General features: G+C 45.5%; 3 protein-coding genes across 11 annotated transcripts in view; 2 read left to right on the top strand and 1 right to left on the bottom strand.

Moving 5' to 3' along the window:
- The first annotated feature begins 170 nt into the window (after window positions 1–170).
- flvcr2a (FLVCR heme transporter 2a) lies at window positions 171–8,891 on the top strand. Of its 2 annotated transcripts, none has more exons than XM_029138014.3 (10): window positions 171–1,143; window positions 3,171–3,312; window positions 3,994–4,134; window positions 4,500–4,567; window positions 4,685–4,788; window positions 5,647–5,757; window positions 6,035–6,140; window positions 6,205–6,316; window positions 6,798–6,862; window positions 7,647–8,891. In XM_029138014.3, exons 1-10 carry the CDS (start codon window positions 592–594, stop codon window positions 7,710–7,712), a joined length of 1,467 nt encoding a protein of 488 aa, XP_028993847.1. In that variant the 5' UTR covers window positions 171–591; the 3' UTR covers window positions 7,713–8,891. The 2 variants fall into 2 exon arrangements, with proteins under 2 accessions (XP_028993847.1, XP_040924974.1); XM_041069040.2 differs by lacking the exon at window positions 171–1,143 and adding an exon at window positions 1,662–2,310.
- Window positions 8,892–8,929: 38 nt separating this feature from the next.
- erg28 (ergosterol biosynthesis 28 homolog) lies at window positions 8,930–10,321 on the bottom strand. The gene is made up of 4 exons (XM_029138019.2): window positions 10,186–10,321; window positions 9,923–10,013; window positions 9,722–9,840; window positions 8,930–9,643 (listed from the first exon to the last, which is right to left on the bottom strand). Exons 1-4 carry the CDS (start codon window positions 10,316–10,318, stop codon window positions 9,555–9,557), a joined length of 432 nt encoding a protein of 143 aa, XP_028993852.1. The 5' UTR covers window positions 10,319–10,321; the 3' UTR covers window positions 8,930–9,554.
- The window catches only part of ttll5 (tubulin tyrosine ligase-like family, member 5), a 34,455-nt gene continuing 22,451 nt past the window's right edge, over window positions 10,249–22,252 (top strand). For 6 of the 8 annotated variants that reach the window (XM_029138012.3, XM_029138013.3, XM_029138011.3 and 3 more), the window contains exons 1-14: window positions 11,035–11,188; window positions 11,515–11,695; window positions 12,404–12,510; window positions 12,617–12,699; window positions 13,055–13,161; window positions 13,402–13,532; window positions 13,720–13,802; window positions 14,901–14,970; window positions 15,056–15,140; window positions 16,409–16,510; window positions 16,590–16,681; window positions 16,869–16,976; window positions 21,370–21,451; window positions 21,726–21,787. In XM_029138012.3, coding sequence (XP_028993845.1) covers window positions 11,601–11,695; window positions 12,404–12,510; window positions 12,617–12,699; window positions 13,055–13,161; window positions 13,402–13,532; window positions 13,720–13,802; window positions 14,901–14,970; window positions 15,056–15,140; window positions 16,409–16,510; window positions 16,590–16,681; window positions 16,869–16,976; window positions 21,370–21,451; window positions 21,726–21,787 — 1,207 coding nt within the window. In that variant the 5' untranslated portion in view covers window positions 11,035–11,188; window positions 11,515–11,600. Of the gene's footprint in view, window positions 10,397–11,033; window positions 11,189–11,514; window positions 11,696–12,403; window positions 12,511–12,616; window positions 12,700–13,054; window positions 13,162–13,401; window positions 13,533–13,719; window positions 13,803–14,900; window positions 14,971–15,055; window positions 15,141–16,408; window positions 16,511–16,589; window positions 16,682–16,868; window positions 16,977–21,369; window positions 21,452–21,725; window positions 21,788–22,252 lie in introns of those variants that run through there. The other 2 variants (XM_029138009.3, XM_029138010.3) reach the window with 2 other exon arrangements.

Raw genomic sequence — 22,252 nt, 5'->3', positions numbered from 1 at the left:
CGCTGTTGTGTTTTAGGACAGAAATGTGGCCAACGGTGGCATCTTGTGGCCACATTAACTCATAGAAAACCATGTTTTTACATGCAAACCTTGGATTAACCCTGTGCATCCACACGTCTATTCACACAGGGACTTTCAAACTATTGGGGATTTTTTTATTAGGCACTTTGCAGCGGTCTTATTAATAACTCTGCATTTCAAAGTGAGTACAGGCATCAGAGGATCCATGCGCTCATTCTTCCCTCTGCAGAGATTTAACTAGTGACGGGGAAAAAGTCAACCCTAACATCAATGAAAACAGTTGTTTGCGCTGCGGCTCCCAGATAACAGGTCCGGTCCGCTCCTTATCTCGGCAGCGAGGTGGAGTAAGAGTCCGGTCAGCTGGGGGGCAGCGTCTAATAAAAGGAGACCTCGCGCGCAGCTCAAGTGCTGAGTGAACTTGTGGAGCGCGAGTTCCTGCGAATTAACGCCGCCTTCGATGAGTCGCGGGTCGAACGGGAGACTCGAGTCTGAGTGGAGGATTTTGCAGCAGAAGTGACTTTAACGAGCCTCTGTTTGAGTCGGTCACCTCCAGACTCGCCTTCATTGGAGATGGGAGACAACAGTGCGGTCTCTCCGGACGCGCGGCGCGCGGGTCCCGACGTGGGAGCGAGGCGTCCGGACGCCGCGGAGCAGCTGGAGTGCGGCCGCGTCCCGAGCGGCGCCACGCGCCTGTACAGCCGGCGCTGGGTGGTCGTGTTCCTGTTCAGCGCCTACTCCCTGAGCAACGCGTACCAGTGGATCCAGTACGGCATCATCAGCAACATCATCACCAGGTTCTACAGCGTGGACGCCTTCGCCGTGGACTGGCTGTCCATGGTCTTCATGCTCACCTACATCCCCTTCATCTTCCCCGTCACCTGGCTGCTGGACAAGAAGGGGCTCCGGCTCACGGCACTGGTGGCCAACGGGCTCAACTGCGCCGGGACGTGGGTGAAGGTGGCCAGTGCCAAACCCGACCTGTTCGCGGTGACCATGGTCGGGCAGTTCGCCAGCTCCCTGGCCCAGGTCTTCATCCTCGGGATGCCGTCCCGCCTGGCCTCGGTCTGGTTCGGCGCGGATGAGGTCTCCACCGCCTGCTCCATTGGGGTCTTTGGAAATCAGGTGCGTTCGACCTCACGTGGAGCCTTTAATTGATTGGGATGTTCAATTATATAGCTGACAAATAGCACCTGTATCCTTCAAGAGCATTGCCTTTTACAGAAGCTTTAAAAACATCTGATTTCTAAGAATTTGCAGGAAACGCTACTTGTTATTAAACGTGTCAGTTTGAACTTATTTCTGTGGGTTTTCAGGCTAACAACCATCCAGTCCACACATGTAATTTTTTGTCACGTGACCTTTTTGGTCCTCCTCATTGTCATAAAACCTGTTTTACTGAGATGTCGCATCATCAAACATTTTTAAATCTGTTCGACAAATAACGAAACCAAACTGTCTTTGATGTTTGGTTCATGGACTTGCAGCCTTCGCTGAGCACCAGCTCAGCTGAATAAATACAGTAATAAAGTCATGTAACGTGTTGCAAACTGGAAGGATGAGTCGTAAAGAGGAAGTAAAGGTCACACGCACAGTGTCACATGACTCAGCACCTGAGCCGGCAGGTATGTGGAGGAAGTACCTGCTGACGGGAGGCGCCGCTCAGCTGATCTGACAGTTCAGCGCCTGCTCTCCCTCCGGCCGTCGTGCACCATGAGCGCTCAGGACCTCCTTCGCGGGTGCGTGGGGGGCGCTCGGCCGGCCCCGGCCCGCGGCTCCTCTCCGGCCGAGGACGAGGAGGCCGCTTTGACGGGAGAAGAGAGCAGCGCCGCCTCGCTCGGCCCGGAGAGAGAGAGCAGGTTGTACCGGCGCCGCTGGCTGATGCTGTTCATCTTCAGCGCCTGCTCCATGAGCAACGGCTTCATGTGGCTCCAGTACAGCATCATCGGCGACATCTTCGCGCGCTTCTACCGGACCGACGCCGCGGCCGTCACCTGGCTCTCCGTCGTCTACTGCCTCACCTACGTCCCGCTCGTCCTGCCCGTCATGTGGCTCCTGGACAAGCGTGGGCTGAGGGACGTTGTGGTGCTGGGCTCTGCCTTCAACTGCGCCGGGGCCTGGATCAAGACGGGCTCGGCCGGGCCCGGCCTGTTCTACGTGGCGCTGGCGGGCCAGCTCCTGTGCTCCGTGGCCACGGTCTTCCTCCTCAGCCTCCCGGCCAAGCTTTCGTCCCTGTGGTTCGGGCTGCGGGAGGCGTCCACCGCCTGCTCCCTGGGGGTTCTGGGAGGCCAGGTGTGTGGCTCACCTGTAATCATTGAACCCGTGTTCAGAGAGTTGCTGGCGTGTGGAGGTGAGCGGTTACTGTAGGTTTTCGGCCAAACTGGGACAAAGGTCATTGCAGAAGGAGCAGCAGGTCTTTACAGGGGACTCTGAAGACTTCCTCCGCTTGAACCCTTGCTCCGCTTGAACCCTTGGCTCCTGAACAAGCTGCTACTGGCTGGATAAATAAACGGCAGCGGGGCCACGCTGACGGCGCTGCCTCTGCAGGAAGCAGGTCTCCGAACACATCTGAGGATGAAGATAACAGCACATCTTTCTGTTCAGGCCCTTTAGACGGCGAAGCCCTGATCCGAGCCCATAAGAAGCATCAAACGGCGCCGGACCTCCTCGAACTCCGTGACCTCGGACGCCATTTGAAGTTGTTCTTCATGCGTCCTCCCTGTGCTTTAGCCCAAACACTGCATACCAGTCATTGTCACGCATGTTCTTGTTCTGTGCTCCAGTCCCGTTCCCCACTGCTGAAGAAACAAGCACACATTGTTCTTCGTGTTTACCTTCTCGCCGCAAACGCGTTTGTTTCTTTAGGTCCCGAAAAGGTTTTCAGGCTGAAGTCGTTTCCGCGTCCCATCGGACGGTTAGAAATAGATCCCATTAACAAATCAGTAGGTAGGATTTCCTTAAAGGCCTCGGGCTTTGAAGATCAAACACATGTACAGTTTGTGCTCCAAAAGCAAATCCATAAGTGAGTTCATGAGTGAGAATGAGGATCATGAAGTTACATGAAGTTGTCTGGTCTCACAACAGAATAAGCAGCAGAGTTTCTAGGCCTGGATTTTGTCCCAGCTGTTTGTAAATGAGCCTCTCACCTACAGATGGGCATCGCCATCGGGTTCCTGCTTCCACCCATCCTGGTTCCCAACGTGGACGATATCGAGGAGCTGGCCTACTATATCAGACTCATGTTCTACATCAGCGCTGGAGCGGCCACCGTCATCTTCATCCTCGTCATCATCGGTGAGAGTTGGTCCCACGGGTCAGTGTCATAGGAGTCCTCCAGTCACGGAGGGGATCAGGAGACACTTCCTGTTTTCCAGGGGTTTCCAGTGGTTTTCCTGGCATCTTTTGTCCCCAATGGGATTTGACAACATTCGATGGCGCCTTAATTAGTTTGGAACAGCAGCAGTTCTCTAAGTTCATCATCGGATGAACTGTTTTTCATCGGGTCACAGTCTTTTGGGCGGCGCTGCTCTAAAGCTCAGTTTCCCAGAGATGTGCGTCCACTGAAAACTCAGCGGCGTCGCAGGCCAGTGATGAGATTTGTTTGGACATGATGATAAAGAGGTGTTTTATGAACTCATCTTCCACACCAACGCGTTACACGTCAGGTTTATGTCCACATAGGTCAGTGACATGTAGTCTATTCCAGAAGATACTATAGTGTCTGAGGTCAAAGGTCAAACCAGTCCAGGTTCTATGACCTCTGGGGTCACATTAATGGAAACATAGATACGATAATAAGGTTTTATTCATCATATTATAAAAATGACTATTAGGAAACAGGAGTGAACAAAACCTGAAGGCGCGATTAGGAACGAGAGGCCAATAAACCACGAGGTTGATAATGGTTTGTGTTTGGCTTATTGACAGCAGGTCAACAGCAGAAGGCGCGTGTGTTTACTGACTGTCGGTTTCCAGTGTTCCAGGAGAAGCCGGAGCTGCCTCCCACCCAGGCGCAGGCACAGGCCCGGGACATTCCCCCGGAGAACTACTCCTACACGGCGTCCGTCCTGCGGCTGCTGCGCAACAGGCCCTTCATGCTGCTGGTGGTCAGCTACGGTGGGTCCCTCGCCCCGGAGAGGAGCAAAAGCAGCAGGCGACGCAGTCACGGCAACGCCCCAAAACTGACCTCTGCTGCCGATTCTGTCACCGTCCTATTTGTGACATTTGAGTCAGAGCCGTGCACGTATGAGGACGTGTCACCGCTGCATGGATCACCAGTAAAGCGTCTGGGTGTAGTATTGACCTGAAGGGTTAGTGAGGTGTCACATATTTTGCTCAAAGGTCACATTGTTAATGATTAATGTGATAAGGACCAGGCCTGTGATGTGATGTGATGTGATGTCCCAACCAGGTTCCTTCTAACTGTCTGGACCCTGAATGGGCTCCGTCAGATGAGCATGTTGTGTGTTCTCTGTCCTCAGGGCTGAACGTCGGCTGCTTCTACGCCGTGTCCACGCTGTTGAACCGGATGATCATTGAACACTACCCTGTAAGTAACGCCACGTCCCAGCAGACGGGCCTCAGTGCCGGCGTGCCGTTGGGCCTAAAGGTTCCAGGCTGAGATGAGTCCTGTGTAAAACCCCACACTGGACTGTTCCCCTCTCAGGGCGAGGAGCTGAACGCCGGCAGGATCGGTCTCACCATCGTCATCGCTGGCATGGTGGGCTCCCTGATATGTGGCATCTGGTTGGACAGAACCAAAACCTACAAGTAAGCTGCTGTTTAATGCGGGGAAAGGCTTTAGAAAAGAGAAGAGAGCTCAGGGCGTCCGTCTTCAGGGCCAGCAGTCGTTAGCTCTGCTTTGAAACACAGGACTCCACCAGTGTCTTCACAAGCCTCCGTTCGCAGCGAGATGTCGGGGGGAATTAGAGCTTTTCTTTAAAGTGGGCACGAATGGGAATCCAGCGGAAGCGAGTTTTAAATGAGCTGCTGCATTTCTGCAAACATGAGCTGACAGGCTTTACGCTGCACCCCGGCCGGGTCCAGGCCCGGTGCCGTTACAATGAAGATATTCTGTCCTGTACCTGTGAGAAATGGCGCGGTTTTTCCATTTATTTCCACTACAGAGACGAGTGTGATCCTCACTTGTCAGATTCTTGACATGCCGACAGGACGCTGATCCGCCAAAGCAAACAAGCCCCCGTTTGTGTCTCTACGTGGGACAGAGCACCACGTCACACGAACAAAAATGTTGTGCAGTGATAATTCACGCGTGGTTGTACAAGAGATAGTCGACTGGAGAGAAGCCTGGAGGCTGGAGAATCGCTTGGTGCCAGCGGAGTCCGACGCAGGGTCCGGTCCCTTCATCTCAACAGGAAACCTGCACCCGATCAACACACGGCCGGAAACAGTGAATGAACGAGCCGCAAAAGTCTGCTGAAATGGCTCATTAAATCAATCTGATCTCAAACAAACCAAACCTTTGCAGTCGGATGGTTGTGCTCTGAGCGGCTGCAGCAGACCTGTGGTCACAAGGTTCAGATTTGTAGCATTAATGTAAACGTGAAATCGGATCGGGGCAGTAAATCTCCTTTCATAGCGTGCTGACGCCCCCCCCCTCCTCCACAGACAGACCACCCTGGTCGTGTACCTGCTCTCTCTGGTCGGGATGCTGGTCTACGCCTTCACCCTCAGTCTGGGTCACCTGTGGGTGGTGTTTGTCACGGCTGGAGTCTTGGGGTAGGTGATCATTAAACAATGGAGACCACCTGTGCATCATCACAGCAAGGTCTGATATTAACTAGGACGCGTGAGTAACCATTAACTGTGGCAGACTGTGTTTTCATGTCACACGTGCTTGTCCTTACAATTATTGCTATTTATGGTAAGCTGATTATGTCCATAACTGGTTTCCATAGTGATTCCTTTGGTCTGGTTTTCTTTGCCCAACCCGAGGCAGGTTGTATTAAACAGCTCCGCTCATGCTTCGCTCTTGCCTTCATCTGTCTGTCGGCAGTTTCTTCATGACCGGATATTTACCTCTGGGCTTCGAGTTCGCGGTGGAGCTCACGTTTCCCGAATCAGAGGGGACGTCATCTGGACTTCTCAACTGTTCAGCACAGGTAAACCAACGTCAGCGCCGTCATCTGTGACACACAGACTGAGTCTCACTGAGTCCCATTCCAGATCTTTGGAATCATCTTCACCATCGGCCAAGGGAAGATCATCGACGCGTGGGGAACTTTAGCGGGAAACATCTTCCTGTGTGTGTTTCTCCTCGTAGGAGCAGTCATGACAGGTGAGGCATTACCGTTTCCTGGAGGTTCAAAGTCACACCGTCCATTAACCTCATGTGAGGGAATGCGAACAGGCACGTGAAGTCAAAGGGGCCATTAACACACCGTTCGCTTTATTAGAGCGTGACCGTCCACAGGCCCAAACATTTGGAGCGTTAGCTTCCGTGGGACGATGTCGGCCTCTAGTGGATGAATGACTTACAATTCAAACAATGAAGAAATGGGTCATTATATTTTGCATCCTAACTAATTTCACAGAGTCTGAAGCAGTTACGTGATTATGGAGATGAGACAAAAACCCTGCATGGACATTACGGCTCAGGCAGCGCTTTAATTATTTATCTGTTCTGCTGGAAAATTGCAGACTAATCTAATAATTGCTCATATTTAAAAGGTGTCCCATTTTCCTATGTTCTGTTTTTTCCTGCCAACTCCATACAGTGTCTGTGAACTAACCCCCACCTTTTCATCTGCTCGTCGCAGGGTTCATCAAGTCGGACCTGCGGCGGCAGAAGGCCAACCTGCAGTCTGAGGCGCAGACAGAGAGGGTGAGTACCGCTGTGTGCACTGCACGAGGGCGGGGGAGGAGGAGGGGCTGCTTGGGCCCGCTCACTATGGGTGCTGGGAAAATGTGGGGTCCAATTAAGTGGATTTTTGCTGACTGTCAAATGAAGTGAAGCTGCACGCGTCTGGAGAGCGATGACGACCTGTTGCCTTTGAGCTTCTGTTCCAGTCAAACATGACACGATGACAAAGGCAACACTTGTCATCACAGTTGTTTCCTGTGGCACCACAAGGACAATAGGAGCACTGGTATCCCAGCATGCAACAGGACAATAAAAAGCTAACTTGAAGTCCACTTGGAAACACACCCAGAGTGAGACAAAGTGCATTTCTACAGGACAATGCTTGCTGTCCTCCTGCAAACAGCAGCGTCCCTATTGTGTCAGGAGCCTCAGTAAACAGCCCATCGTGCAGAAGCCATCATGACCAGACTCAGACAGTAGGAAGTGCAGGAAGTCGTTTCGTATGCAGCATCCGCCTCAGTCTTCCTCTGTCGGGGTTCCTGGCTGAGGTCCAGTCTGGCAGGACTGGACACAGTGAAGCCTGGGACACAATCTAACGCTACAGGAGGATCGGTTGGTTTGAAAAGGCACAAAGCAATACCTTCCTGTCTCACCTTGGAAGTTCATTATCGCTACCTACTGAGTGTGGAGCCGGAACTATGTTCTGCTCTAGTCCAGTTTCTTTTTTCTTTTTGCAGTTTTCCTAGAGTAAATACTCGTTGTTCATTATATGTTGTTGTATCATATGTTATTGTTTCATTTACAGAAAGAAGCAGCTGATCTGAAAGATGGGGTCTCACCACCTGAAATCTTCAAAGAGAGAAAGTTATAAGCGCAGAAACCGTTGTGTCACACACTTTAAACACATAATGACAAACACTGACTCTTGGACAAACCTTAAGAATCCACACATGGCCTCAGGCAGAACAAGCCGCTGTGAAGGGCGAACACACGGAGGCTGAATCCTACGGAGCAGCCATCTGTGAGTCATCTAGGACGCGAGTAAGAACCCGCCGACCGGCTGCAGGGCACGATGCGCTGAGCCGACACCATACGCTGACCTGAGCACCAGAGGCACCCTGGCATCCCAAGTGCAACTTAGAGCAACGCCATACGAGGCAAAAGTGGCCCACGCAGCCAGGGGAGGCACTGGTCATTTTAAAAGAATATTATTTGTAAATTTGATCTCTTGTCGATTTATTCAAAATAGAAGAATAATGATTCAAGCAACCAAAAAGCAATAATGAGAATTCAGCACGACAAAGTATCTCTAGCCTCCCTGTGATTGATGTACTGTTGTGTTTGAATATTGTGTACAGAACTACGTCAACACTTTGTTGAAAGTTTTCTTTATGTTTTCAATTGTTCATTATGTTGCAAGTAACATGACGACTAAGGACAGTAAAGCGTTTTCTTGTCAGGTTCTCATCACCACATGAAGTAAGTCTCAGAGGCCTGCTAATGTGACTGTGATTGATGCTGTGCGTCTGGGTTTACTTAGGAAGGTCAGTGTTGTCCTGGTTTTTACTGTAACTCATCGCTACGTCGTGCTCAACATATAAGAGCATCTGGAACATTAGGAACATCAGCACAAACATGAAGGAAGAATGAAACGTAATGTTTTTACTGTCCTCCTGGTTTTGCACAAAATTATCTATATTATATTTTTGTGTATAAAAGTGTTATAGAGAAGAAGTATTAATGTTTATGCTGTGTAATGAGTAGTTGTATTATTATTGTTTTTATTGTTTCTAACTGTCTGGTAATCTGCCTTTGTATGACTGATGCGAGGTCTTTACAGGAACATTTTACCACGCTGTGAAACAGTTCCTACACGTTGAGAATTTGCTGTGGGCAGTAAATCCAATGCATTGATTTTAAATGGAACTGTTTGGAGTGACACACACACATACACACGCACACACGCGCACGCACGTTTTTTTTTACAGAGGAGTGTTCTACTAAAGTTGAGTATGTTCTGTAGAGTTAGCACATTAAAAATGAGACTTGGTGGGTTGTGTATTTATGAAAATGATTAAGGAGAACCTGAACGAGCCTTGTTTTCTATATTTTAAAATACCTCATATACAAATGCACATATAAGATCAGATCAGGACAATAACAGTCATCAAAATAATGCACCAAGCAACAGACAGTACATGTTTCGCATGCTTAAATTTGCCATTAGAAAACTGCATTAGAAAACTCAAAAAAAAATAATAATAATATAAGAAGAATCATCAATCAGAATCAACATTTACAGCACAGAACAAACACTAACAACAATTGCTGGTAACACTTCTATAAATTTAGAGAATATTACATTTCTTTGGTGAATCATGAATAAAAACTAAATAGGAAGTGGTTGAGGATTAAATTATCAACATTCTTAAATAAATCTACTTACACTTATTTCTGTAATTATTGACACATCTATGTTACAGAGATCAGCTTTATACTTCAAAATTAACCATGTATTGCCCAGAAGAGACTAAACTAATAATTGTAGTGTAGAATTATCATACATGAGGTTGTAGTTCTTTCAAACCTGACAATAAGTTCAAACAAAACAATAAAACACACGTGGACCGAGCTGCAAGTAATCTTTACAAAGTCACACAAAGAATTATTGTAGATTTAGATCTTGTGCAGAACACTAGAACCTGTGTGTGATTCAGTTACGTTTTTTCTGCCGTGCACCAACTTCTTCCTGGGACTCAGGAAAGCACTGGAATCCAATGAGCATCCCTATGACGGAGAAACCTAGAGAACACAAAGATGCTGCTGAAAGTCTTTTTAACACTTCATATCAATTGAAGAAATTTGAAAGTAAATATTTACCTGCAACAATCAGTGGTGCCATGACTCCAATAGTAAGAGGTGCAGTTTTGTAGAGGAAGGCTTCAGACAAGAAGTGGCCCAGTGCCAGCACAAAGGTCCATAAGGTGATGTGGTACAACCTGCAGGAACCACAGTACGCTGTAATAATGTACAATATAGCGCCAACAGAAACAAGAGGCAAGAAGTCTGGAATAGATTTACGTTCTGTTCTGGATATCAATGGCACAGGCACAGCGAATGACTGATGACAGCAAAGTCCAAATCCCAAAGGTCCGAGCTTGGAGACCGTTTACTGTGGCAATTAAGTGAAATAAGTTGCACAATTATTCTTATTTAATTGGTAATAATCAATTACAGCTTGAAATGAACTACATACGCGAATAGCAGCAACTAAATGGTTGTGACAGCAATAGTTCTAACTAGATTGTAACAGCTGATCGTGTCGCAGGGTCCCATTCGCTCACCGAACTCCGGCGTTCCCGTGTAGAGCTTCTCTGACAGGAAGCTGTGGTCCCTGAAGCTCTGCACCGTGTTTCCCACCGCGATCACCGACACCATCACCAACCAGCTCCGCAGGACGTTCAGGAAGCGACTCATCGTTCACGCCTGGCCCACGAATACAAGAAAAACGGTTGTGTGAATAACATGGCTCAGAGGGAGATGAGCAATACTTTAGTAAGTAAAGGGACATCCAGTAGCAGGCTAGTGTTTACAGACCCTGTCGTTACAGATTTGAACCCTATTATATACAAGCTGTATAAATATTGCGCGTACTTACCAAGGATTTCTAACGTTTGAACATGTTCATTAAAATAAAAACGGGCTGAAAGTAAAACTAAAGTGTGGGTTTGAAACCAAGCGACTATATGATCACAGTGTTGTGTTCGACATGTTTAATAGGTGGCTTGTGTCGTTAACCAATACCAGAGCTCAAAAATGGCTCCATTAAATCATACCATTGATTTGATTGGCTTGTTCGACGCGTAAGGTTCTGCCCATTTTCTTCGTCAACCAATAGTAAAGAAATAGCTTCTTCACCCCATGTTAGGCTGCACCCCAACAGAGAGTGGATGAGGGTTAAGAGAAAGCTTGCTGTATCTCGAATCTTCGCTAAATCAAGCTTGACAAAAGGATTGCTTCATTTTTATTTTATGTATTTCCATTCATCGTTTTTCATCAGTTATATGAAGCAATAACAGGTGTGTTCATATTCACGTGAATATGTCTGCTTGTGTAATAAATACGCATTTAAAGTGATATCGAATTAAAACGTCCTGTTTTTTATTTGATCCCAACCAACCACTGTTAGACAGTTTCGTCAAGTGGACAAACAGTGATCGCGAGTGCGCATGCGCGTCGCCCTGTTGCTATTCAGTTGTTGTAGTTACCAGAGGATTAACCGCGCTGATCAACTGGCCCTGGTGACACCAGCTAGCTAACAGTTAGCGGTCTGCACATGCATAAAAGGCAAGTCTGTGCTGATGTGAATTGCTATGACTTTGTAATAGCGCACATTTAGAGCTTAGAACAGCCTTGATTTAGTCAGAATTTCGTAATAAAGGGAGCATGTAGCTAGCTAACGGTTGGACTGTCTGGTTTTACCCCACGTCTTCTGTTAATGCAGCTAAGCCAGATGCTTTCAGTGGTATTTATTGAAAAGTGGGGCTACAAAGCAGCCACTGTCACACCGGCGTGGTGCTAATGTTGCAGCATTTACATGAGGCAGCCCGTCTGTCGTAGCGGTAACATGGGATATGAATGGGCTGCCGTTCCACTCGCGGCTGTTTTGGCAGGTGGAGGTGGTAGATGCCGTAATTAAATCTGCACCCATGAGCACGGGAGGCGTTCACCGGACAGCTCGCCGCCTGTGACTGCGAAGATGCCGGCTGTGACCCGGGACAAGGACGAGGACGAGCAAGACGATGCACAAGTTTGCGGCTGTTCGCCTTCAGAAACGCACCAGCCCTGTTGTCGGTTAGTAAACTCTCGTCTCTGCTGCCGTTGTTATGGTTTGTAGCCTTAATGCTCATTGTATAAGATCACAAAACAGAAACTCAAAATAATGCTGCTTAATACGGCTATAGAATAAAGTGTGTCCAGATCTATTCACCACAGTGAATGATCTGTCTGAATTAGGAAGGTCTCCTTTAAGCTTAGGCTCTTAGTGTCCAGATCCTCTTGGCAGAACTTACAAAATTTGCCTCTAAATGTATTTATTTTACATTTTCATTTATCCTTTTCATGAGGTCAAACATAAGCTCTTTAATTGTTGCTGCACTACTTTGTAATGAATGTGTAATACAATCTATGGCACTTTACAGACACTGCCTGATCTCATTAATATTTAAAGTCACATTACTTTTAATCCAAATGAAACTTTCAGGTAGCTTTTCACTTTGTATAATTGATGAACTGAACAGCTGTGCTTTGTCTGTACTAATTAGGCTAAACATTAGGCTATACTTATTCATACCAACAGAGAGTGTTTCTGCTTTCGGGCCAATTTCTATGTCCTTAATTAGTTTGGATTGTGTGGAATTAGTGTTTAATGTCCAGATAAATAAGTACTGCATTTAAACAGTTACCGACCATTAATGCATTGTTCCACATGTTCGTACAGAACAAAAACCGACCTCTCACCGAATCGCTACTCTGTGTCTCATCTATTTGTCTCTCCACCAGAGATCATCCATGCATCGCCTGGAGCGGCCTCAGCAAGGCGATCCCAGTTCTCTTGTTTATTCCTGAAGCTGTTGTATCTAAAGACGGAATTATCTGCTCTGTTGGAGGTACAAAATGGCCAAATATGGAATTAATAATAATACGTATTTTGTAGCATTTGTTAGTTGGGCAGTAGGAATATTTTGTCACTTCAAATATGTTTGATTTTATTAGAGCGATACAATTTGGCCTTCAAGATTGTACGCACAGAAAGTCGCCTCGTACGGAGCATACTCACAAATCATGGATTTCATGAGGTAATGTTTTTACTAGATTGTGCAAGTTACGCATTTACGTCCAGCCTGGGATTTGCACGCTTAAAAACTCAGGAGCATTAATCCTGTTCAGTCACCATTACTGCTCTATGCAAGCAGTTCAAATGAGTTCCCTTTTAATTTTATTCTAATTCTTCTTGACTCCTGCTCACCCACATCATTAACCACAGATGAGTGTTTACCACACATGCAAACTATTAGGGTTCTCTATGAGACACTGAAAAGTGCCATGCTAATTTTGCTTTGTACAGAAATTGTTGGAATGCGACAAATTAAACAGACACTAAGAGATATTTCATTTAATAAATGCTTCTGAATAAATGTTTCTGTTTATCAGGTTCACCCGAACAGTAATGACTTTAACCTCATGTGGACTGGATCTCACCTCAAGCCTTACGTACTCCGCAGCCTTCAAGACTTCCAGAAGGTGAACCACTTCCCCAGGTACAGTATAATGAGCTCTCAAATGCATGAGTGTGCTGTCACTGTTATGTTATAAATAAAACACCCAAGCTGCTTTAAGCCTTTTAGTTCCAGTACAGTGTGTTTGCTGGCTTGGGATGCAAAGCACATTTTGTTTGGATCTGTGCCTCTTTTAAACATGAAATGAATCCTTTTCCCTCAGGCAGAGGGCGTTCTATAACTGTTTTTTTACCTGGAGCCTCTCCTCCTCTCTTCTGCCAGATCATACGAACTGACGCGCAAAGACCGTCTCTATAAAAATATCCTGCGAATGCAACAGACCCATGGCTTCAAAAACTTCCATATCGTTCCTCAGACCTTTGTGCTTCCCTCTGAGTATCAGGAATTCTGCAGTAAGATGCCTCACACCCCATTTTGTTGGTCTAAGTACAGCAGCTCAGTTTATGGCATACTTGCAGACATGTCTTTGCTAAACACAAGATATACAATGTTCGTATTTATATGAAGTATAAAATCTTTCATGCAATTTTTCTGCTTCAATCTAAGATCTTTCATGCAATTTTTCTGCCTCAATCTAAGATTGCTTCACCAAGGACAAGGGCCCATGGATTATTAAACCAGTGGCATCTTCACGGGGGCGAGGTATCTACCTGGTCAGCAATGTGAGTCATTTTTACCCACTGAACCTTCCACTCGGTTTTAAAGTGGTTCAACTTTTAAGTCCATTAAACTGAAGCTATGTCCACTTGTGACCTCGCTCACAAGTTGCCATGTTCTCAGTGGACACAAATACGATAGATGGATGATTACAGTTTAGTAGAAGTTTAATCCAAATGTATTTTCTATATACATTCTGTATAAATACAGTTATATATTAAAAGACTATTCTTACCAAGAATTACTTGGGGCTCTTTTTACCACCCACATGTCTGCTATGAAGCTACAGCCAGTAGATAGCGATCTTAGTTTAGCAAAGACTGGAAACAGGATACAGCCAATCTTTACGCTGTGCTAAGCTAACTAAATATTACTGACAGTGTCAATCAGCTGTTCTGTTTGTATGTGAATGATTACTTCTAAATCATATGTAAGCATTAATACCAGATCCAGGGGGAGTTAACTTTAAGCAGTCACTTGAAAAAATAGCGTGTGAACTGACAGAGCTGGCCAGATGTATGTGTGGGGGTGTACTGATATAGCTGTATCAAGCAGCATTTCAGGCATTAATAAGCTTGGTGGAGTAAATCACGCTCTTTCAAGGTTCTTACTCTTGGAAGACATGTGCACAATTCTTCTTCTGCTCAGGCATTTTTATGAAACAGTGGAAAGAATGTAAGAGTGATACTTGGAGAGAAGAAAGAAATACGTTCTTTTTTTTATTTGGGTTTTCTCTGAACTCCAGCCAGCAATGAGGTTACACCACCCCCCCATTCCCTGTTCTCCTCAACTTCACCACCTGCAACACATTTCAACCTCATAAATGACCCATCTCTCACAACCAGATTATGTTTTTATAGGCTGTTATTTAAGGCTGACCTGCTATGACCAGTATCCTTGTAGTCTTTAACTTTTTTTGATCTGATTCTTTGATGTTTATGGTTAACGGCAGTGTTGCATCAACTCTAAAGAATTCAGATTTTATTCTGGTTTACACAAATTAATGTGTAGCATTATATCTTCTAAACATTTTAATATAATTATGAAAACATATTGTAAGTCTTTTTTGTCTTCCTATTATTTACTTTTTCTGTCATCTACAGCCAAATCAGATCTCAATGGATGAAAACATATTAGTGTCTCGCTATATTCATAACCCACTGCTGATTGACGGTCAGTTACTTCAGACACAGTTTTACTTTTTATTCAAGAGATGATTTAAATTTAGAAATCTTAATCTGTTTTTTTTTTCTTACAGAGTTCAAGTTTGATGTGCGACTGTATGTTCTGGTAACATCATATGATCCACTCATCATCTACGTGTATGAGGAGGGCCTGGCTAGGTGAGAACATGCTTTTACATGTTATGTAGGTACACTACATGGCCAGAAGGGGGCAGTGTGAACGTTCCATCACAGCACAAAGCCTGTACTGTAGTGGAGGGGGGTTAAAACAGATTTATTTTGTTCCACACAAGGATGTCCTCATTAAATGTTGCTAAATGTGCCATTGTTCACTGATCACATCACATCTTATGTGTGCTTTGTGTAATTGCTCTATTTTATTGGATGTTGACATTCAGAACAATAAAAATTTAGTTTTTCGAGTACATAGAAGAATAATGGCCCATTCATGGGACAGAGTTCGGGGCATTTTATCAAATCAGAATGCTACTGACTTCATTATTGAGTTTGTTTTGGTTTCACTGGTCCATCAATGTTTTATTGTTAAACAACTCTAAGCAGCTGTAAAAGGATATAAAGCTTAATATTTAGGAATCTACCTTGTTAAAATCATTTTATCAGCACAGTTACCATTTCTACTATAACCATTTTATATACAGTATAAGGGTCAATTAATTTAGAAAAGCCTAAAACTGAACACTTTGGTCGCTGCTAACCTAGGTTTGTGCCAGTGATTTCAACACAGTGTGTGCTTGTTAATTCTGCTGTCTGAGTCGCTCACAATTTGCTGATATTATGCAAATACTGGCACTGATAGTCTCAGGAAATTAATTCGAGGCTAATTGGTTAGTTTAATGAAGATGTACCACAGTGGGGTAATGTTTTAGACCAAGTCCTCAGCAGACAATTGGTTAAGCTTTGTGATAAAGCCAAGTTCAGGCTAAGGTAAAGGGCAACACGCGTTGACAGAAAACAGACTTTTAAAACACAGCGGTTATCAGAACTCATCCCTACGTCAGACAGCAGGTTGGGAGAGGGTGGATGATTAATAGCAGCACTGGCCCTTCGCTCCGCTCCGATAGAGCTACGTGCTGGAATCAGGGTGTCACCGCCCTCTTGTTTGCTGGCTTCATTATCAGCCGAGAGCGCAATAAATCATGGCCAAATTCAGAATCCTCCTTTTATCTCCTGAATACCTTTGGGTTGTGTTGGTATTCAGGTACTGAGTGTGTGCCAAGGAATTCTCATCATTGCACATGTGGCATCCACTCCTCTCACATTGACTGAAACTAATCTCTGCCCACATTGCCCCTATTATTCAGTCAGCCTCATGAATGTGGTCATTATGACAGATGGATATCTAGTGAAACTGCCGGATGATTTGTTTTCTCTCTTCTCTTGTATAAATAAACGCTGCCTGTCCACAGATTCGCTACAGTAAAGTATGATCAGACTTCAAAGAACATTAAGAACACATTTATGCACCTCACCAACTACAGCGTGAACAAAAAGAGCAGCGATTATGTCAGGTAAAACCTCAGTCGCACACAACGAACTCTCTCATGCGTTTATTATGACTGGAGCATTTCAAGTGTGCTTCGTTTTCAGCTGTGATGACCCTGAAGTCGAGGATTATGGGAACAAGTGGAGTATGAGTGCAGTGCTGAGGTATTTGAAGCAGGAGGGGAAGGACACCACATGTAAGTCAGGCATTCACCTTTTCCTTTAAGTCCTTCTATCCGTGCACAGATGAAAGCAGAAGCCTTTTGGCAGTTTGCACTTCACTTTGAACTCACTTTCATGACACTTCTGTCATAACAGGACTGCAGGACGCCCTCGGAGACCTCTGACACCCACTCGCTTTTCTTTGTCTTGTGTCTGTTTCAGTGCTGATGAGGCAGGTGGAGGATCTCATCATCAAAGCTCTCCTGAGTGCTGAGCTACAGATCGCCACCGCCTGCAAGACCTTTGTTCCGCACAAGACGAACTGCTTCGGTGATCATTTTATATTATTTTTACCCAGTCTAGCAGAAGCAGGGCGGGGGTGGGTGTGCGCCAGCTGCCTGGCCGCCTGTTGCTGCCTCCCGACTGTCTGCTGCGTTGTGGAGGGTCTGTTGTCTGGGAGAGGAATTCACTTCCTCCAATCAGTTGCCATTCAGATCTGCCTGATTTAGGCTGACTGGTTTCTTGGCTGCGTCTGAGTAGCAGCAGGCTTGTGTGAACTCTATTTTGGAGCCATTACCCATGTTAGTGTTGGCGCTAATTGCCTGTGCTCTTTCTCTGTCTGGCAGTCTCTCAGAGATTTGGGGTTTGAAAGTGAGCGCGTTGGCCGAGCCTCCATCAGCACCGCGCTCTCTCTTTTGCTCTCTTTTCCCATTCTCCCGCTGTTTTTGATTGTTCCTCCCATGCGTACACTCTGTTTCACCTTTGAGATGTTTGAAAAAGAAAGGCGCTTGCATCTGGGATGGGCTTCTGTAGACATAATAGCCCCTCATGTTCATTGGCTGCCTGAGCCTTTTTGGCACGTAGCAGCACTCGCACAATCAGACATTCACCTGCATGTAGATCGTATCTGCACCATGAGCATCACTGTTACATTGAAAAAACACTTGGTGTGAATGCTGACCATGCAGGTCAGTAATACCTAAGCCTACAGTATGTAGACAAACAAGTTAGCTCTTATTCCAATGTCTTAGTAAAGTACACCAGTGCATGCAAATGTAAAACAACCAAGTCATTCTGTGTAACCTTAGGGTAGTTACATGTAATTAGGGCTTTACTTAAATGTATGCAGACCTGTATAGACTTAAAGCACAGAGTAGTATAAGAGCAATTAGGTCCTACATCCATTGCTAAGATACATAATACTCTGTGGTCTGCTGTGAACATGCCCATTACCTAGTTCAACTGTATCAGTTTACTATTGAATTTACTGTAATTTTGTTGTCTTCATATGGCCTGAAGCAAGTAATTACAGCATTCATAGTCTGTCTACAGGATTAAGTTTCCAAAGAGACTGACGCTTCCAGAGGACTACCTCTATCCTCTTTGTTGATGATGTCTCTGTTTGTGTTGGGGGGGTGGACACTGGGACATGTAGGAACCAGTGAAAGCACACACACACTAGCTTTAAGGATTCCATTGCAATATGAGCCCTTAAATAAAATGCACACAAGCCATCTACAGTAGGAATCCTGTTCCATGAACGGCTGTGCTTCTCCTCATGCACCTTATCTTGATGTTTTCCCTCTCATTCTGCAACCTGTACACTCAGCATTCATGGCGGGCCTCAACAGCTTCCTGTGCTAGTAAACAGGTAGCGCGTCAAACAGCATGGCACCAAACGCGTGCGCCGGAGGAGTGAACGCGCTGATAAAAGCAGCCATTGTTTTGAGTTCCTAAACAGTCTCTGGCCTGTCTGGAAGGGAGCCACGCAAGACCATGGAGCACATTAAAGTCCTAATTTACTGCAAATTGTTCCCTGCCATTTTAATGTCTATTAATTGCTTTAATACAATGTTTATTGTTTTCAAATGAGATTCCTTCCCTTTGCTCAAATTGCCCTTCACTGCAGCGCAATCTTTTTATAGCCTGGCAATGTATTACGTGGAGGGTAATAGAAACAGATTTTATTTTATATTTTCAGGAAGTGTGTGTGTGTGTGTGTGTGTGTGTGTGTGTGTGTGTGTGTGTGTGTGTGTGTGTGTGTGTGTGTGTGTGTGTGTGTGTGTGTGTGTGTGTGTGTGTGTGTGTGTGTGTGTAGAAAATGCCACCCATGCAGCTCCTCACCGCTGCTGTGTGATTAATGGACAGGGTTTTTGCTGAGGGATGCTGATTACGAGATGTTTTGACTAAGATCTGATTAGCCAAGCCAAAGGCCTATTTTATTACACACAAAACATTCCACTTACTGGTCCTGTGTTCCACTGAATGTCCCTCATTAAGTGCTGAGTGTGGTTGAATCTCCTGTCTGTGAACCACTCTCCCTGTTTCACATTTGTCAGATCCTCCCACACTTCGCTGCAGCTCTGTGTTTGTTCCCTATGATGACAGTGTGGCTGCTGTGTAACCGAGTGGTTTAAAGAATGATTAATGTCTTGGATCTCACTATCATAATAAGGCTTTTGAGTGTTAAATGTATTGGTTTAATTTGTTGTCTTCGGAGTGTTTTCCTGATTGTGGCTCCGAGCTGCCTCAGCAGTAATTTATCTCCAACTGATGCAAGAGTAATTCAGTTGTCCTCGCCTCTGCAGAAAACACACATGAAGGGGATGCTTTATGTGGCTGTTATTGTGGGCCAGCAGGCTGCATGGTCAGGGTGGGGAGATTGTTGTGTTTGGGCGTTTGTCTCTTGTGGTGCACTTTCCAGCAGCGCCCAACCAATAATAAAAAAACAAGCCTTCTTCATGGCCCCCTCTCCCTCATGGTTCCTCTGCCTGCTCTTTGATGGGTGTGATGTTGATGTTCACTGCCTCTCCTCTCCTTGTCTGTGATGCTTGTTGTGGGTTCTCTTTGGGCTCGTTTACCAGCGCTCCCCCGGCAGCGGTGGAGCCACAGAACAAATGTGTCTAGTAGCGAGCGGCTCGACGGGCTCGTGGGGCAGGAGCGGCGTCTGCTCCTAATTGGGGGAAAATGCGCAGCACATGGAGTCTGCTTGTCGGGGGCTTGTGAGCTGGTGTAACACCTCCCAGTTTTTCCCTTGTTGTTGTGGTGCAACTGATGAGACACTGCTCCTTCAAACCAGCACTCTGTGCATAAGGTTTCATGATGCGTGTGCGCACACACACACACACACACACACACACACACACACACACACACACACACACACACACACACACACACACACACACACACACAGAGTCTGCTGATGGAAAATAAAATCCTAGGCTCCGCTCAACTAAGCACTCTTTAACAGTGGGGGTGCAGCTCATCCTTAGCAGTTAAAGAAGTTATTGATGAACCAAAGGCTTGTGTTTGATCAGCAACATTTATTATGAGGATCAGATCTGGCCAGAAATGATTAGTGCTACAGCAGGGAACCAAGTGTACTTTTATTAATTGTTTTATGGGGTGAAAAAAAACAGGATACAGACATTCTAAGACTGAGGTGTAGCATTCACAAATATCTAGGCATCACACAAAGTGGGTCCTTAACTTCCTACTTGGCAGATTTCTCAGCTGACTAATGCTTTTTGTAGCCAGCTAGGAGCTCACACTTGCTATGAATATTATACAGTATTTTCACATTCAGTGCAGCCCCACATGAAGTGATGCATTGAAAACTGGTGACTGCGCTTCGTTGTGTGCCAGGTCCCATAAATGAAACTAATGAAAAACATAAATAATAGTCTTTTAGAAGAGCACAGTGCTTTTAAACCATTACAGCCTAATGCGTTTAACTAATTCTGTTACACTGGAACTGCGCAGCATTGTTGAGCTGAGTGCAGTCTAAAGCCAGGGCTCACTGTCACGATGGATTTTGTGTGTTTAACACTGGCATTGACCTGAGATGCTAGAACAAACAGTCCTGGCTAGGCTGCTCTGAAACCTCCAACCCCCCTGGACCATTCTCAACACAGCCTTTTCTTTTCAAGTGCTATTAGAAGGAATTTTCCTCTGGCTCTGTGACGGGCTTTGCCCTAACCCTATAAAATACTGTGGTTTCCCTGCACGCTGCTTCTGGGGCCGGTGCGTCGGTGGCTTATAGGGTGACACTCCCCAGAGCAGTGTGAGGGCTTTCACAGGGCACATCAGTGAAACATGAGGAAAAACTGCGATTGAATGGAAACATATTTACATTCCTGATCGTACGGCATATGCAAAGTAGGATAAAGGTTTTGTTCTGATTGCACAGTATCATGTTTCCAGCTTGACGCGCCTGCACATCATGTTATTATTATTACAGTTGGACAAGATACCGAGTTTACAATTGAGCTGAAGCCTTTTGCTTGTGATGTTACAGCACCTCGTGTACTGCGGGTGCACATCCCCATCATCAGCGACTCATTGAGTGTGTTTGAAAACACTGACAGCCTCGCTTTGTTTTTTATCTGCTGTCTTCCGTTAGTGACTTCAAGACATATGAAATGTGCTTGTACTTAGTTGATGTAATTGAGCCAATCCCTCGGCAACAGCCCTCTGCGAATGTTTCGCTCTTGAGCGATTATGTATATAGCGTTATTGTAATCAGTAGCAGAGAGAGATAAGAAAAGCTGCCAAATGCAACATAATGCGGTTATGATACAACTCTGGAAACACGTTGGACTTTGAAAACACCCTTCTTTTATTTTCAGGGAGCAGATTAGAGAGATTTCTAATTAAGCACTTCTCTGCTAGGTCTGTGGGGTGAAAATCCTTCTGATTGATCACGTGTTTCTCTCTGTAGAACTCTATGGTTTTGACGTGCTCATCGACTCCCACCTGAAACCCTGGTTATTGGAGGTGAACCTTTCTCCCTCCCTGGCCTGGTAAGTGATCCTGTCATTAGAATTTCCTCTTTCACCCTATCAGCTCAAGCAATAATAAAGCCAGTGCTGCATAGGCCTAAACGGCACTCAGCGCATTTTGTGAAAACAAAGCCGTAGGCCAGAGCTGTAGCCACTTATCTCCTACAAAAGTGTTGAGTCAGACAACAAATGTGCATCCACTTATGACAGCCCACTGTGATGCTTGTTCTATCCTGCATGTGTTTGCATTGTAATTCTTGTGTTTGGTTTATTTTTTACAACTACCTATTTACAGTGATGCACCCCTGGATCTGAAGATAAAGGCCAGTATGATTGCAGACATGTTTTCGCTTGTGGGTAAGTGCAGGCTGAAGCAATGACGCTCTACAGCTCCCATTGATTACAACGTTTTTGCAGAAGTGATTTGTATGCGTTCACCCCTATAGTCTGATGAAACCTAATGCTCTTGTTAAGAAGCTAATAGCAAATGGAATGAATTAGGCCATACTTAACTGACAAGTCTCTATGCAAATCAGTAGATTCTAGTTGAGCGTCCTTATAACCAGCAGGATTCAAACTTATGCAGACAGTCGTCTTTTGTTTTATGCATAATGTTTTCCTGCATTCCACACGCTGCCAAACCTGCCAAAAATATCTGCATGGCTTAATAATTCTCCAGTGTTGAGAGACTAAACCACAACCTTCATTAATTAAAATTAAACCACTGGCAGACAAAATTGTCAACAGAACTCCTAGTTGTTTTGTAGCCGTTAAGCTTTCTTGAGAAATTGGATCCTACGTGTCAAACTAAAGCATGACCTA

The sequence above is a fragment of the Betta splendens genome, chromosome 22 (genome assembly GCF_900634795.4).
Source record: "Betta splendens chromosome 22, fBetSpl5.4, whole genome shotgun sequence".
Classification (NCBI taxonomy): Eukaryota; Metazoa; Chordata; class Actinopteri; order Anabantiformes; family Osphronemidae; genus Betta; species Betta splendens.
The sequence above is the reverse complement of the archived record's forward strand: the minus strand, read 5'-3'. Positions and strand labels throughout refer to the sequence as shown.